The sequence below is a fragment of the Argentina silus genome (genome assembly GCF_951799395.1).
Source record: "Argentina silus genome assembly, chromosome: 3".
NCBI classification, from domain to species: Eukaryota; Metazoa; Chordata; class Actinopteri; order Argentiniformes; family Argentinidae; genus Argentina; species Argentina silus.
In genome coordinates this window covers 14,184,185-14,202,272 of record NC_139657.1, presented here as the reverse complement: position 1 = coordinate 14,202,272, position 18,088 = coordinate 14,184,185, and the positions used below count along the sequence as shown (strand labels likewise).

Here is an 18,088-nt window from a genome sequence, read left to right as displayed (position 1 = left end):
GGCACTATCTGTATAGATCAGTGGGCTAGTAGGTAAGGCAACATATCGCGTGAATGGCCGAGTTGTTTGCACGGGTGACTTGAGTGAAAAGGCTGCGTTGATGCTGGGCTCGGGCTGCGTTTCATTCCGGGAAGTTGTTCCTATCTGACCTCGTTCACTCCCATTACAGATCGGATAGAACACGGTAGCTGGAGAGGTGTAAGCAACACAGTTCTCACTGTGCAATTTACACCTATCAGATCTGTGAAGGAGAGAGAGAACAAGGACAGATTAGAGGGAACAATTTTCTGGAATGGAACACAGCCCCGGTCGGTGGGGGGAGGAGGCTGTTCGTCGTCTTCCGCGTTTTCCCGGATTTCAGCACTGTGCCCTGATTACACCGTGTACTTTTCTCGCACGTTTCTGTGTCCCCCTCCCCCCTTTCCCCCGCCGTAGTTGGGGAAGGGAAAAAAACAAGGCAATTATACAATACACTGTCCCCCCGCCTCCCTCTGAAGCTACCTCTTCCAACAACATCTTCTACCGCCTCAACCACATGAATTGGAGTCCTGGGCCCCGGCGCACCGGCTCCAGCCATGTCGGTGAGGAATGCAGCGGCTGGCGGCGGTGACAGAGCGACAGGGGAACAGACAGGTAAAGCCAACCTAAAGAAGACCCGGGAGCTGTGACAATTTGTTAATTATTCGGCATTTGAGACGAGTGATTGCCGTATCCGAGTCGCGGGAGGGAGGAACTATCTGCGAATTTCTCAATGATTGGGCGTAAGCGCTGCGCTCTCCGAAACTAGGTCAGTAGATCAGTAGAGCAAACTTCGTTCTACGGGATTTGCGTTGACATTCTAGCCAAATTAACGAAGGAGGTTGCTACTAGGTATCATTAATGATGTTTTCCGAGACAGGCGGTAACTATACCAAGATCACACGTCTGAGCGTAAATGTTTCCGCGCATAGCTTAGCATAGTGCGTTATAGCCAACATTTCCAGAATATACGTTATAATTCTATAGACTAGTCGGTACATTAAGGCCTGTAAATCGGTAGCTCAATTATAGGAATTCAAACATTAACGTATTTGTTGATGTCATTTGTTGATGTCATCAAACAAAACTCATCAATGTATATTTAATTACGCACAGAACTGCCTTTTATTCCTTAGATTGTAATGAGCACACAGGGTTGCACGGTGACAGTTGTATAATATGTAGGTCAAAATAGCAGGACACTTGTTATGGGCCTGTCCTCTTTCCTTTCAAGCTGTTGTGAAGTTTAGAATCTCAAACCTACTCTTATTTGTAGAACTGAAATAGTTTACCGTTTAAGACATTAAAAAACTTAAAACAGTGATTTTGTTGACCCAGTTTTGTGCTTGATGAATATGGAAGGAGAGAATGGAGAGATTGGGCTGTTTTCTAATGGCTACACTACCTGTTATATGATCATACACAGTGTACAATCAACAATCTTTTAACATTGTTGAAACTTCAGGAATTCACCAGGACACTCTACATATTTCAATAGTTTTGGTCTGTTTTGTTACCAGGCAGACATTATTGTAATAAAGCATTTGTTGTCTTTTAGTTTGTCAAGTATTTCTGAGATGTGCGCATGCAACCTCATTCTGTCATTTTCAGAGGGTGCAAATGCTGTGATTAGTTGACTTCATATTTGTGTATGTAGAATTACAACTGTATGATGATTAGTAAATACTCTTATGAGGTTGTTATTCATAATACGACTTGCAGATTTTGTGACCATTGAATTCCATTCTTAGAGTTGCAATCAAACATTATGACAAACCCCAGATTCAGGAAAGTAATTTCCACAGAATTAAAACTGAAACTTGATGCAGTGGCATGTATTCCTATGGATCCTACTGTAAATTAGCTTTTTATACATACAGAGAACAGTCCTTTCCACACAAATATTCCATACACAATAGAAAGAGGCTACTGTCCATCTTTCTTTCACAAGTCCTATACTAAGAAAGAAGGAAGGAAGGTGCATTGCTGCAAGTGATTTGGTTTTCTTCATGTGAAGTCACTCACAGCTGGATGTCTTACAATGGATTGGACAATGGCAATGCCTCAGGCTTACATGGACAAAGAATCAGATGTTTTTTTAGATGCATGTCCACATGTTTGCATTCAACCTCCATCCAACTTTGGGTGCACACACAACCTACAGAGCCCTCCATGAGTATTGGAAAGAGGAAGCGTTTTGTCTTCTTTTAGCTCTATACGCCAACAGTTTGGATTTGAAATCAAACAATTACTATGAGGTTGAAGTAGAGATTCTCAGCTTGAATTCAATGTTTTTTTTCCAGATTGGTTTCACCATTGACGGGTGTTTCTGGTTAGTCAGGTGTGTTCTGTCACATCATTTGTGCAGGCATAAGAGAGCTGTCAATGTCTAGTATTGATTCTTGGCTTTTCTTTTGCCTTTGCACTCTGCTATTGGTGTCTGTCAACATGAGGACCAAAGAGGCGTCAATGAAAGTCAATCAAGCCATTATGAGGCTGAAATATCTGAAACATGGCCAAAACCTTAGACATACCAAAATCAACAGTTTTTAACGTCATTCAAAAAGAAAGAAAGCACCGGTGAGCTTAGCAATCGCAAACAGGCTGGAAGACCAAGGAAAACTTCTACAAAGGATGCTCACCATAATTAAGAAAAAACCCAAAACAACTTTCCAACTATTCAATGCACATTTTACCAATCGTTCTATTCACAAGAGTTTGGTGTTCCTAAAGTGACACAGTTTACTAATGTTGTTCTTTTAGCTGTATGTACTGTATGTTTGTATAAGTCTTCCTCAAACACCCCATTCTCCATTTTTATTGGTTCTGCTCAGCAAACAAGCACCCAGACGCACTGGCATCACATACAGTATTCCTATGTGAGCCCTATTACATAGACGTGTCATTACAGACTAACTATGAAGCCGGATGCTGAAAGCACAATGTGTAGTGAATGTGCTTAATTTGTATTACTCTGTATTTGTGAAATACAATAAAGGTTTTCCAGGTCAAGCATTTATGTGATTGGGAATCACGTTTTCACATGCTGCACACACCATAATTGCTCCTGAAGAATAGCCCAGATGCTTTTCCATGGCAACTGTCTTTTTTTAAGTATAGAACAAGAGTTTGAAAGATAATGTCGACCTAATGTAATAGTCTGCCTAATAATCAGGATGTCATGTCACAGTTGATTGTACATTAATTTTTGCTTACTTTATTTTGTATTATTCTCTGTATTGTTTTGATCATGTGTGTCATATTCTGTGGTTAGCTATGTGAGGGAGGTCAGTATGGTCTTGCCTCAGACCAGCAGGAACCTGCCCAAGAGTGGGTGTTAGTACAGAGAAATAATACAGCTGAAAGGTTGTTGGCATGTGGGAGTGTGTTTCTATCCCCTGGTGGATACCATAGCCGTGCATTAGCTACTTAGCCTAACCATCAGCAAATGGATCTGATTTGAAGTTTAAAATGGAAAGCCACGCTATCTATTATTTAGTTCATTTGGTTAGATATGGCTTGTCACGTTTGATGTGATGAAAATAATAATTTCCCTTATTCATATCTAAAAGTAAATCAAACTCTCAATATTCAACATGACATCACTTGTTATGAGGCTAAGTCACATCACCCTCTGTGGCCCCTCCTTGGTTTCATCATCCTCCTTTGCCCACACAAATCAAATGGCCGTGACAACGACAACATGAAAGAAATGTTGTGCTTCCCTGTTTTAGCATTGTGCTGAATAACTAAATAAATCAATAGTTCAGCTGTTGGAGTATGAATTAAATGAAAACCACAAAGCCCCATGAGACACCGGTTCTGTTTAGTTTTATTCAATGCAGTCAATTTTTTTTTGCCAACTTTGTAATTAACTTTTTGATTCATCATTTTTTCATAGCAGAACAATTGATTCAAACATGTGAACCATTTAACACCCAGGATGGTAAACAAGCAGGACAGGAGAGAAACCTGACCATCTGATTCACAAGATGCTGTTTACTTCCTTCACGCTGCTTATGTGCCTGACTCTTTACCATCAGCTCTTACGTAATTGGTCTAGAATTCATCCAGTTCTAAGATACAGCCTTGTTGGCAGTAGCTGTGCTATTTGTCATGGTCACATGATGACTGCACACCTTGAATGTTTACTTTTAACTCCCCTCGATTTTACATTCTTTAATTTCTCCTGGTGACAACATCCAATGGACAGTTTTGACTACCTCAGTTAACCTTATTTGCACAGCCTAATTTTGCTGTTAAATATTAAATATATTGTGATCATTGCAGTGGTAGCTAAAATACTGTAATATAAATCTATCTTCCCTTTTTGCCATATAATATGTGGCACTGAATAAAACCGAATCACACTGTTTGGGGGTGTAGAGTTTGATTATAAGTAATAACTTAATTACTATGTAATAAATGAATAGGGGTTAGTAATTAACCTTTAACTAAGGCTTATTACTAATGACAATAGTACTTATGCAATTTGTATCATACAATATTGTTTTTTTTTGTGATCAAATTTGTATTTTATTATTGGATCATACAATGTTAACTTATAGAAATATCAACTGAAAGAGTAATCAGTGAGCATTAAAAAAAAAATGGGTATTGATGGTCAAAATCAGTGAAATTCCCTCAATGGCCTCATTCCTCATGTGAAGAAGCACTGGACTGTACGGGAGATGAAAAGCTTTGTTCACACTGCAGGCCTTAATGCTCAAATCCGTTTTGTTTTTCAAATCCGTTTGGAATGCTGTTCAAACAGCATTTACAAGTGAGCAAATCTGAAGTTGTTGTGGGTGACAACAATGCCTGCCATGGATATTCCCCAATTGCTTGCTTTGTTTCTCTTTATTAGAATCATGGCTAGTGACACAAAGCAACAGACCACTTAAGTACTCCACAAGCTCTTGTCCTCTTTTTTGTTGTTTGTGTCGTGAAATGAGGATGTCCCTAACACTGGGGAGTGATGAAAAAAATCACTTCCGCAAATAAATCATAGTTGACCATTCAGACACAAGGCACATGGTCGGGAATCAGATATATATCTGATTTTAAACCATCTATGAATGTGGTTTGAAATGTGGTTTGTAATATCCGATTCCATGTGTTTTTTGCCTGTTCAGACTGCAGGAAAAAAAAGCATTTGCATCAGATATGGGGAAAAAATAGGATTTTAGTCACTTCAAACGGCCAGTGTGAAGAAGGCTTTTGAGTGCAGGAAACTTAAGTGTGAGTAAGTGAATGACTGAATGAATGAGAGGGAGAGAGATGGAGGGAGCTAGCAGAGGAGTGAGTGCGTGTGGCCCGATCATCATCCCCTCTCCAAAGCCCTGTAATCCAGCTACAGTTATTCACTGGAGAGAGCAGGATTAAAAATCAGGTTGTTGCTGATCTTGTAATGGCTATTTGGGTCATTGGGTCTATGGAGCAAAGTTATAAATAGCTGCTAGGGATGTGAGCCACACTTCTATACTGTCTATACTGTGCCATTTCCCTAGGACCTTGCGACTGGAACATACACTCACACACACACTGTACACACAGTGCGCTATAAGCACATGTACAGTTCAGGGTCAGGCCAGGTGCAGCTTTAGTCACACCTGAGTGTCTTAGAAGGAGCATGTTTCCAAACACATCTTCTTTAGTGTAGAGTGTTTCAATTAGTTTGGATCTGTAGGATTATCCTGTCCCAGTCTGGTCTTTATATATTGACACCAAGTTGTTGCAGCATTAAGGAATTATGTTATATGTAAAGTATGTGTGTTTATTTGTATTTTTTTACAGGGAATGTGCTGAAGGTGGAGGAAAGCCAAAGCCATTCTGTGTCTCTGCCCAGCTTGATGACCCCCACCTCAGCCGCTGGCATGCCCTCGGGCATGGAGCTGCCCAGGAAGCGCAAGGGCAGCATGGATAACCTGTAAGTGTGCGTGTATGTGAGAAAGAGAATATGAATTGGCTTTTAAAAGAGGAATTGGCCTCGAAGCTGCTACAGGCAGCTAATAATCATTGCATTCATAATCATGCGCTTTGTTTACAGGGAAACAAAAGCTGCCTCAATTCTGGATGCAGATATGGATGATGAACAAGACCGGTATGTTCAAGGACACAGAGTGGCCCATTCTATGTATGCACAGTACTGTATTCGCATATTCTGACAGAAGACATTTCCATTCATTATGTCCGTTTACATCTCTTCTAGGTCGGATGGGGAGGGCCAACATGTGAAAATCAAATGTTTCAGGTATTTGGATTACTTGTGCAGATATAACAGTCATTTAATGCAGTAATGTTAATGCTGTATGTGACCACATAGGCCTAATACCACAATGTCATTTCTCTGTAATAGGCTAGTATTTACATGCAGATATGTAATAGTTATCACTTTTGTGCACACATTTGTAAGTCAATGACTATACAAGTATCTTTACTGAAATATGTTGTAAGGTAATTACATATGTTATTGCCTTGTAGTTACCATAGATGCTCATTTCATAAGTTACAGTTGTACATGGTTAGTGAAGTCAGACCAGGGAGTAGTTCTCTCTCTGGGGAGAGGTGAGAGACGTGTGACTGTGACCGTCTCTCTCCAGGGAGCCACACAGCCAGATTGAGAAGCGGCGGCGGGACAAGATGAACAACCTGATCGACGAGCTGTCGGCCATGATCCCCACCTGTAACCCCATGTCCCGCAAGCTGGACAAACTCACCGTGCTGAGGATGGCTGTGCAGCACCTCAAATCTCTCAAAGGTACACTGGAAAGACCTGCCCGTCTGCCCATACACTGCTATAGCATGTGGTATAAGACATTACAATGAGTCCGTTTCCCGAGTGTTGCCTTGCCTTGTCTTGCCTCGCCTCGCCTCATTAAGGTATTTGAAGAAGTACATTTTGAACATTGCGAGGTGTATTGAATGTGGTGGTATTCCCAGGTATTTTTCTCTCTGATATGGCTTTGTCACACACCACATTGATATCACCTGACAATTCATTTGGGAATTGTGTACAAATATTAAAAGAAACAATTCAATGACACATCGCCTTTCTCTCCAACCTCTCTCTCATCATCACCCAGGTTCCACTAGCTCTTTAACTGAAGCCAACTACAAGCCTTCATTCCTCCCTGACGACGAGCTCAAACACCTTGTCCTCAAAGTAAGCTTATAAGCAGTGCTGCTTAACAGTCTGTGATTCATTACTAACAGGTACTCTGAACCCACCTATCTGACAAAAATACAGCACATTCATAGCATTTTATGTAGTAGCTTTTAGAGTTAAAAGCTTAAAATGAATACCCCAGTTAAAAATATGCTTGCTTGTTTGTCCAATGGAAAAAATAGGAACTATCAATGACTGCCTAATGAATGGTGTGCTTCTGTGCATTATTAAATCTCTTCTCTACATTCTCCTCTCCCTCCTGCTAATGTGACTATGTAAGCCCCAATCCTCCCTCCTGTTTCACTGTTGTCTAGGCTGCAGATGGATTCCTGTTCGTGGTGGGCTGCGATCGCGGAAAAATAGTCTTCGTCTCAGAGTCCGTCGCTAAGATACTGAACTACAATCGGGTAAGAGGTCTGACTGCACAAGTGTAGTATGACGTCAAGGTTGCCTTGAGGAATGTTTTTTTGTTATCACCAAGCGGAGTAGATTGGCAGGAGATTGGTTTTTCTTAAGTATGTTTTTGTCCACAGACGGAGCTGATTGGACAAAGTCTGTTTGATTACGTTCACCCAAAGGACATGGGGAAAGTGAAGGAGCAACTGTCTGCTTCTGAGTTATACCCCCGCGAACGGCTTATAGATGCCAAAAGTAAGTCTTATGTTTTTGAGTGAGTGAGTGAGTGAGTGAGTGAGTGAGTGAGTGAGTGAGTGAGTGAGTGAGTGAGTGAGTGAGTGAGTGACTAACACCCCTCCCATATTCCCAGCGGGTCTGCAGGTTCAGGCTTACCTCCCAGTAGGGGCGGCTCGGCTGTGCCCCGGCGCGCGGCGCTCCTTCTTCTGCCGCATGAAGTACAACAAGATCTCTATCAAAGTGGAGGAGAAGGAGTTCCAGCCCAGCACCTCCAAAAAGAAAGGTAAGAGAGGAGTCTGACTTCTTATATCAGTACAGTAAAAGTACTGGTTTAAATGTAAATCGGTGTAAATATCGGTCTGCTGTGCTGTTTGTCTCCCTCTCCAGAGTCACAGAAGTACTGTACTGTCCACTGCACGGGCTACATGCGTAGCTGGCCTACCAGTCAGTTAGGGGCAGAGGGGGAGGCCGAGACAGAGAAGGACAGCTCCCACTTCAGCTGCCTGGTGGCCGTGGGGCGCCTCCACCCCCACACCGCCCCCCAGGCCAACGGAGAGGTCCGGGTCAAACCCACAGAGTTTATCACACGCTACGCCATGGATGGCAAGTTCACCTTCGTCGACCAACGGTAATTATCCTCTGTTTTATTACTTGTTTTTGTTATGCTATGAGTGAGGTGGTAGATGTTACAGACAAAGGAATTGGTTTTGGTCTTTCTGCCTTACAAATAAAGGGGACATTGGAGTGCATCACCCAGTGCTTAGCTTTGCTGTACAGTATGTGTGTAGTCATCATAAGTGAGTGAGTCATGGCAGTGTGTGTCATGCCTCTGAGAGTCAGAGTCACTCTGACTCATATCTCTCCTCAGGCTCCTCAGGCAGCAGGTAAGTGAGTCTACGTTCATACAGTACATGGAGATGTTGCCCCCCACTACACTTGAAAACTGTGCACATACATTAGTATACTAAACAGTATGTACGCAACCTACACAACATCTTTTACCCCACAGAAGGGCAACATAGTCACACTTTATTTTTCAAAGCCAAACTGTATTTTAGTCTCATCAATACTATGCATCATGCTTGATGCCTCCCCCCCAGGTCAACCTCAACTGGAACATGCTAATGGTCTGTCACTTTGTTTATGCATGACTGTCACTATATGTATCTTTGCAGATAATATTAATCCAAAGGGGTTTACAAAGAGTAAGAGGACAGTATTACATTTAAAAGCAAAGGAAGGTTCTTTCAGGCGTCTGCCCCTAATGTACTGTGCATTAGGGTCATACACTCCCAAACACACATCGAAGAGCTTTAGGTCTGAATCATGTGTCCTCAGGAGCCTGTTAACATAGCAGATACAGTTAGTGTGTGATTGATGCTTCAAGGCTTTGATGTTGGAATGAACGTAGAGAGAGAAACCGAGAGCACTCTATAATTCTAAGCCTTTTAAAAAATATGTCAGTAAGCCTTCTCCCATGAACCAGCATGAGTTTTTTTTTTGACAGATCATCAGCATTGGAAAAAAGCAAATGTAATAGTCTTCAAAGATATTTTCATCTGTACATCTGTACTGTGTACTGTGCAGCGTTATGACTGTTCTATGCTATTTTGGTTTGAGTCTCTCTTGTACTTGTCTCAGCTTAGCCACCGATGGGCTCTGTTCTTTGGAGAAGCTTCTTAACTACAGAATAACACACCTTTGTAGTCATCAGCCACAATAACAAAAGAGTTGTTATTGTTCAGAGCCACTTGGCTGTACTGAAAAACCACTACACCCAGAGTTCATTGTTAAAATGTGATAATTAACCAGATGTTCTCCACCCTGTTCCATACAGAGCGACCACCGTATTAGGATATTTACCCCAGGAGCTGCTTGGGACATCCTGCTACGAATATTTCCATCAAGACGACTTGCCTCATTTAGCTGACAGACATCGAAAAGGTATCACCGCTTTTATCCTTTTTCATCCTTTGTGATCCACCAAGCTTTTCCCCTGTGGCCTAACCGCTAACAAGATATCTTTAGCCATAATCCAGAATCCAACCATAACCCACAGGAGGAATGAGCCATAACCAACCAGCAGTGGGCCCCAAACCACCACTTGGAAAACAATGTCCCCAAACATGGGTTTGAACCATGTTTATTTAGCTACGACAACAGCCTGATTCTCCATGCTCCTTCCTAGTTTAAGAATATGTCCAAGGTTTTCCCAAAGGGCAAAAAGGACGAAAACACTTTTTTACAGTATGTTTTGAATGCTATAAGCAGCTTAGACCCTGGCCCTAACCATTACACCTTTGGGATATGCTATTGTGGGTGATGAAATTCATTCATTATTTGACATGTACCCTCCTCTAACTTGGCCTTTCCCCTTTCTTCACAGTGCTGCGGAGTAAAGAGAAAATAGAGACAAATTGCTATAAATTTAAAACAAAATATGGCTCTTTTGTCACTCTACAAAGTCAGTGGTTTAGTTTTATAAATCCCTGGACTAAAGAAGTGGAATACATAGTGTCAACCAATACAGTCATATCGTAAGTACAAGCCTCAATCATTTCCTGACCTTTTTGGAACTTCCTAGCACGACATCACAGATATTACTGATATTAGTGTACAGAACCATGTGGAGTGTTGTGGTTATGAACTTTTCCCCCAAAATTGTTCCCCCAAAAGTCTCCCAAGCAATGACCACAGTCAAACAGGCAGATCGGGGGACAAACCTGAACAGCCAAGTAGTTCCAAGACTTCTGAAGGTAAGTTCAAATGCACTATGAAGAGAGCAGTTTTAGAATATCAGACAGTTGCATTTAGGACCATGACTTAACATAGAACAGCACCTATTGGGGTGCAAAGGTAGTATTCAATGTTCTCTGTGTTGATACTGTATGCCTAAAATATACAATACATTTACCAATATAATTATTTAGCAATGGCATGTGAAATACTGTTTTTTCCCCCTGAGGCTCATGAATGGTTTTCCTTGTAGATGATGGCAAAAAGTCCCTTCTAGTCATCCCGGGAATCTCCAATGCCTCCGGTACCATGATATATGCTGGAAGCATAGGGACACAAATCGCTAACGAGCTGCTGGACTACAACAGGTGGGGTGTGGTGTATCTGTGTTAGTGATGATGGTGATGGACACTGGCAGTAAGAGGGAGGCAGAACAATGCATGTTAATGTTGTTGCCAAATGGATCCCCATCAACAATTAAGAAAAGCACTTCCAAAATAGAACATTAACTGGTGTAGTGATTCCTATTGAAGCTCTCTCACAAAACTCACTCAAAAACAAGTGTGTTGTACGAACCTCCATGGGGGAATGTGAATAATTTCAATATCTTAAATTCATACAATTTTACTTTGATCAAGAATGTACTTGTATGTAATACAACTTGACTGAGTTAATAGGAAAGTAGAAACAAATCCCTGGAATTCTGGTGCTGGGATTGATATCATCAGTTTGACCTGTCTGTTTATGTCATAGGATGAACTCATCCCCGTCCAGTGGCAATGTCAGCCCTTTCAATCTGTTGCAGGACAAGTCTCCTCTGGCTCTCACACAAGCCAGCAGCAACGTGAGTCTCTCTCTGGGTGTATTTGTTACCGTGTTTGGTTTGCGTATGTGTGTGCATGTATAGTACATGTATGTAATATTGCTGTAGTAGTGACGCCTTCCCCTCGTGACCTCTAGGTGCCAAATGGAGAGGTGTCAGACATTGAGATGCCGGGGAAGTCCAGCTCAGAGGATGAACCTCAAGGCGCATCATTCCCTGGAGGGGAAACACTGATAGGTACATGCTCTCATCTCTCTCTAGCGTATTATAATATTTACTGTTTTCAATTATGCCTCTGTGTTCAGCCAACACTGTTACCCTCTCTCTCTCTCTCTCTCTCTCTCAGGCGAGAGCTCCCAGCTGGATCTGGACAGTGTGGTGGGGCCTGGCCTCGGTAGCCTTAGCAACGACGAGGCGGCCATGGCAGTGATCATGAGTCTCCTAGAGACAGACGCCAACCTAGGAGAGGCCGTTGACTTTGACGAGATGCACTGGTCTCTCTAGAACTCTTATTTAGCAGATCTCTCCTGAACACATTGTTTCTGTGACTTCTTTTATAAAAAGAATGCACAAATTACCCACTTGCTTTCACTGGGTATAGCAGCTCTTTCTTTTTTTAAACAAAAAAAAAAAACATTTTTATTTATTAGTTGTTGTTTTTTTTTCACCTAAGCTGTGTAATCTTCAGGTGGCTGCTCTAAAAGATAGTGGGATCTATTACGATAAGGGACACCATCTCTCCCACTTCCAGTAGGAGGAAGAGAAGATAAGAGAAGAGTCGCTAAGGCTGTACCTCAGAAGCCTTTCAGCCATCTGACTGTTCTGGACTCTTGTCCGTCTCTGTTTTCCTCAGATCTACTGTCACAGTCTCTCTATCTCTCTCTTTGTCTCTTTCTCTCTGTCTCTGTCTCTGTCTCTGTCTCTCTCTCTGTCTCTCTCTGGACTGGCCTCAGGAGGCTAGACTTCTCTGAATGGTCGGCCTGCCCAGCTCTCCTCCAGTAAGACAATGACTTGCCCCTGCCAAACACTAGAACCCATGAACACAGTAGCCTATACAGTGGCTTGGGGATTCCTGTTTTCCTTTTCCTTATCTACACTTGAACAAAGGATGGGATGGGAGTGATGAAGCAAAAAAAAAAAAAAAAAAACGCACTGAAAATGATTTCCTGTTTATTTTGTTCAAGGGTCTTATTGTAAAAGGTAATGGCAATCGGATCATACACAGTATGTTTGTTAATGTACAAGATAAAGTCACTGAAGCAGGAGACACCCACGTTGGTGTGTTTTACAGTCTGATCTCCCTGGTTCAAAAGTGGTGGGGCAGGAACAGAGTTCCACCTCTGACATTGATGATAGTCACCTATCCACTATCAGTGTGCCGCTCAGAGATTTATCCACCATCATTCAGTATCTGAGTGTCTGTCTCTTAGTCACAGCCCAACAACCAGCACTCTGGCACACAGCATTTGGACCAAAGTGTGAAGGCTCAAAATACTACACCCTCCCGCCATTTCTGTAGTGACATCGTCTTAAACAACGCAGAAACAGAAGTTGTAAGGGAATCCGATTAATCAGATAACTTATGTTGCATCAAGGAAAATATATCAAAATCTAATGTTATAAAATGATCTCTCAATCTACAAACAGATGAGGTGATTACTCAGGGAGCAATAGAACAGAACCATCCCTCCTCTGTCTCCTATTCATCAAACATCCACACAGTTCTACCATTTCTATCAACATTCTGTGTTTATGCTATTACATACTTCTAGCACATGCTGTGAAGAAGTTGGTATTGTTGGAATAAGTGATTTATCTGTTTGTTTTTAAATCATATTTTTTCAGCTTGATTGATTTCCATGCAGGTAATCCGTTTTTTTGTCTTTATTAACTGTAAGACTTGAGGTTATTCCCATGTACGATGATGCACTGACAGACAACAGTCTTACAGTAAATTCAGGATGTGCTTCTCAGAAGCACTCACTGGTGTGTGGTGCATCCATTCTACAAGGGACAATGCTATGCAGTTAACATTCCAGAAAGTCAAAACATTCAGCTGTTTACTCCTCTCTGCGGTATCTCTCTCACTCGCCTAATATTACCTTCACTCTAATTAATGTGTAAGGAGCATGCTCTAGAGGTATGAATGGACATGCTGCCCAAATGATTTAGTGTTTAGAAAATGAAACACCAACAATTGATTGAGAGGTTGAATGTGTTGTTGAGCAATATGATTTCCCTAGTCAATGAATGCATTTCACCCATGCTTAATTGCACAAGCAAACTATTAGGAAAAAAATTACATTAAAAAAAAGCCATCTGTTAATCTGTATTGAAGTCATGACTTTGTTGAGGTGAGCTTGGATATCTGTGGATACAAGTGGACTTTGGTGTGGGGGCTCTCTAGCTTGTCATCTGCCAGGACAGCCTTATGTATGGGTGTGAGGTTATAGACTGAAGTACCAAAGTCATGACATGTCTGAAATAACTTGTATTTAGCTCAAATGCCTATGCCAGCGTGCATATTGCTATTTTACCTTCTGCCATCCTTAAGATGTATTTGTCATATTTTGTGCCAGTTATGATGCTGTGTCGAGGGTGAGATGGAGGTGTATTGTGAGTTATGAAGCGCACTGTTCCAGTTGCTTATCTTTTGCTTGAATATTGCTGACCTACTGGAGGGAAGGAACCAAACCCATATGGACCTGCTGCCTGTGTCTGGAGTGCCTTTGTGACATTTCTGCACGGACAAAAATTTTGCCTGTGTGCTTTTGGAGACCTGAGACGTACATGACTCAAACCCTCTCTCCCACCTCCGCTCCCAACACATTGAAAGGAAGGGCATTTCCCTATGAACTGTTTGGTATATCATGGGATAAATCTGAGGTGCTACGTGAAACATGACATGTCACACACAAATCCAGCCAATCACAAGCCTGATCAGAGATGGCATGAGCAGTCGCCCATATGTGAAGGCGTCACTGTTCGCCACTCTACCCAAGCGAACAAGCAGCCAGCCGTGAAAACGTGTGCCACACAGGCTGGCACAAAGTCAAATGAATATGTTTTCAGTTAAGGTTTTTGTTTTGTTTTCCTAAAATCACTGTACTGTACTTGTGAATGCCCTGAATTGTGAGACTTAAAGTGTGAGTATGTACAGTGAGCGGAAGTACTGTGCTCTACTTTAGGTAGAATCACCTCAACTGCTTCTGTCCCGGTTTGAAATGGCAAACTTAAGCCAGAGTAGATTTTTTACACTAGTTATATTGTGTTCCTTTTATGTCCAGCTCAGCTAACATATTGCATGCAGCTTTTATATCCTTTAGTTTTGTTTGTTTGTTTGTTTGCTTGCTTATTTGTTTTTCAACTTTTTTGGATCATGGGACAAAGGTGTTTGTTTGCCTTATGAGACATACTGTTTTTTTCGGCACAGGTGTGTGTGTGAGCATGTGAGTGAGTAACCATAAACCTCTATCAGTGGACTTGTGTTTAAGTCTCAAAGACTGTTTCCCCAGACTAGTTCAGCTGTGATCTGGATGCAGCAAGTGTACCACAAAGCCATGTTTCTTGAGCTTGTCATACAGAGATGCTTACTGGCCACTGTTAGCCTGGCGGCCTAGCCGCACACAAGCAAGGCCCTTACCTGTGGGCTCCTAAAGGAGTTAGTTATGGACAGTGGGAACTCAGTGACTGACTTACATGTCACCAGCAGCCTCAACTGTATCAATTAGTTTTATTTTTAGTGGGCTCATGATTAAGCACTTATGTTAATGGTGTCATTGCTGCTACTGTCAACAGGTCTGGTTCGTTTATAAAGAAGCTACACACCTCGTTCCGGGTTGTCTTGTAAAAAAGGTTCTTAATAAACATTAGTTTCTTGTACTTCCCAATGGTGTTTTGGTCTCTCTCTCTCTCTCTTTGTCTCACACACACACACACACACACACACACACACACAGATTACACACACTTCAAGTCATGAAAATAATGATAACATTAATTCATGTACTCAGAAATCTTGATTACCTTTTATGTACAGATTTTTAACTTAAATTGAGCAGATAACATGACCTTGACCGATAACTGAAACTTTCAACCCCCTCCTCATTCTTTCATATTCACAAACCATCCATGTCGTTTCAATCCATGGTCTTACAGAGGCTCCTTCAAAGCCGATCTCATGACAAGGTCAGCCATGACTAAAGCTGCTTTTTAGGTAATTACATTTGCGTCAATCTTACCCATTCCCACCCCTTCTTGTTGCACCCCACTAGGGGATTAGGTTTCCCTATTTTTTCAAGAGATAGGTAAGTGTGATTACAAATGCGTAGGGTATGCTGGGATCTGTTGTGTATATGAAGCCAGGTGAGGGAGGGTCAGTGTATGTTGGGATCTGTTGTGTATATGAAGCCAGGTGAGGGAGGGTCGGTGCTCTTTAGGATGGGACAAGTTGCATCTCTGCCTCGCAGGAGAGGAGGGACCTATGTCACAGAACTCCATGAATGGTTTAGGTAAGATTTAATGGAGCATTCTTTCAATAGGACAAATATTCAAAATGTGTTTTTGTGTTGAAAACATTTGGCAATAAAGCAGTTGTTTGTTTAGCTGTTGTTTGTTTTAGAATTTTAGATCAGTCATATGAAATACCTCATAACAGGCAGGAACTGATATTGAATAAAACATCCTGGTGTTTTTTAAGAAGATGAGTTGAAGCCTGTTTAGATCATTATCAACATTTTCTATCAATAAGATCTCAGTTTGAATACTTATAAAGAATGGTGGGGAGAGGGATTTGGGTCATTGTCTTTTCAAAATGCCAAAACACACCTGTACAGCATTGTATAAAAAAGTGAAAAAAGGCAAGAATGTTAACTTTTGCATGATGGATTGAACCTTGCATGAATTTGGAAATCCATTAAATGTGCCTGGGATTAAAGTGAGTGTGATACCAGACGTTACTAATAGATGTTTGGGATAGATGTCACTGGAGTTCACCTTAAAAAAATGATTTAAAATACTTAAAATATGTGATAGTTTAGCCTCATTACTTTGACACTCATCTACCTACTCAGATAAGAATCTGCATTACAGGTCTGAAAATTAAACATTTTTATTTCGTTATTGATTGATATTCGTTATCTTTTGTTGTCTCTGTCATAGAAAGTTTATGAATGAGTGCCCTAGTGGACTAATCACTCTGCATGAGTTCCGAAGGCACTTCTGCAATGGAACGGTGGGCACAGAGTCTGCAGAGTATGCTGAACAGATATTCCGCACCCTGGACAACAATGGGGTAGGCACCAGAATGTACTAATCTAAGCCGAAGCAGTGGAGACTTTTTATACGGATGTCAACTTAAAAGCTGTCAGGGCGACAACTCTTTTTAATTGTACTGAAATCATGATGTACTAATAATTATATTATTATATATTCTGATGATCTTATAGAATGTATGTATATATGATTGAAATATGCTACAAAACAGTCATATTTAGACATACACGCAAGCAAATTAGTGAGGAAAAGGCCTTAACATTGAGTGCTGATGATGTGAGGATGTGATCTCTGCAGGACGGGGTTGTTGACTTCCGGGAGTATGTCACAGCCATCAGCATGCTGATCCAGGGCTCCCTGGTGGAGAAGCTAAGCTGGTCATTTAAGCTCTATGATAAAGACAAAGATGGAGCCATTACACGTGGAGAGATGCTGGAGATCATGAAGGTACATTGGGTCACTGCTAGGGAGGTGCAGTACCAGGACACAGGGTGAAGAGGTCAAATAGTCTCTGAAGCTGTATTTGTGTGGGTCGACATTACTTTGCTTGCTTTTATTCAATATGATGGCACTAGATGTCCAGTTTCACAATGGACTGGTCTCTTTACAGGCTGTGTACAAGATGAGTGTGGCTGCCGCCATAACCAAGCCCAACCAGCTCACAGCTGAAGAGTGCACCAACAGGATATTTGTGCGATTGGACAAAGACAACAATGGTAAGGTACACATTGATAATTTATGAAAACACATAATAACCTCTCTGCAGTCTTAACCATAGTTATTCTGTGAATGTGGGCGTCATATTATCCTGGCCAACTGGTTGCCCGACTCTTAAACCACCTAACTTATTGTTGTTATTGCTGCAGTTGCTGTGTCCATTGTACTCAACCACAGCTCTGCATTCTGTACCTTCAGCTATCATCAGCCTGGATGAGTTCATCGAGGGAGCACTGGATGATGAGTGGATCAGGGAGATGCTGGAGTGTGACCCCAACACAGTGAAGGTGGAGAGGCCTCTCAAGGTCCACCCTCTGCTCTAGAACTGGGAGAGATGGCGTGGATCGTGGACATGGAGAGCTACCCGGCACAGATATAATATGGATGTTTGATCATGTGTATGAGTATGGACTAGATTGTTTCTGGAATCTATCAGTGTTTCCATGTGTTTTTTCTGTGTTTTACTTTGTATACAAATTCATATTTATTATGTGCCTTTTTCACATACTTACTGTTTCTCGGTTAGGCCTGTTGTACAGCATTACAGCTCAAGCATATTTGTAAACTTTCAATGTAATGTTATATAAAAGAAATTCACAGCACACACACTGGCAGTGTTTAATTAATTAGCCAATAAAATGTGTGTAAAAAGGAAAGATTATTATCTCCCTTGTTTTTGAATGGGATTGACAACAGAAAAAAAACATAGGTCTATTGTA

At 41.5% G+C, this 18,088-nt stretch overlaps 2 protein-coding genes across 2 annotated transcripts; both read left to right on the top strand.

The window, feature by feature from the left end:
- Window positions 1-377: 377 nt before the first annotated feature.
- bmal2 (basic helix-loop-helix ARNT like 2) lies at window positions 378-15,262 on the top strand. Its single transcript, XM_083666898.1, has 17 exons — window positions 378-633; window positions 5,815-5,947; window positions 6,068-6,121; window positions 6,230-6,271; window positions 6,621-6,778; window positions 7,104-7,183; window positions 7,501-7,593; window positions 7,720-7,837; window positions 7,953-8,102; window positions 8,207-8,447; window positions 9,657-9,763; window positions 10,206-10,356; window positions 10,496-10,575; window positions 10,809-10,923; window positions 11,309-11,399; window positions 11,516-11,615; window positions 11,725-15,262. Exons 1-17 carry the CDS (start codon window positions 576-578, stop codon window positions 11,880-11,882), a joined length of 1,929 nt encoding a protein of 642 aa, XP_083523024.1. The 5' UTR covers window positions 378-575; the 3' UTR covers window positions 11,883-15,262.
- Window positions 15,263-15,818: 556 nt separating this feature from the next.
- Window positions 15,819-17,692, top strand: LOC310802499 (guanylyl cyclase inhibitory protein; the record flags this gene model as incomplete). Its single annotated transcript, XM_083666905.1, has 5 exons — window positions 15,819-15,889; window positions 16,539-16,671; window positions 16,950-17,099; window positions 17,263-17,368; window positions 17,568-17,692. The coding sequence occupies 5 exons, from the start codon at window positions 15,819-15,821 to the stop codon at window positions 17,690-17,692; spliced, it is 585 nt and encodes a 194-aa protein (XP_083523031.1).
- Between the last annotated feature and the right edge of the window lie 396 nt (window positions 17,693-18,088).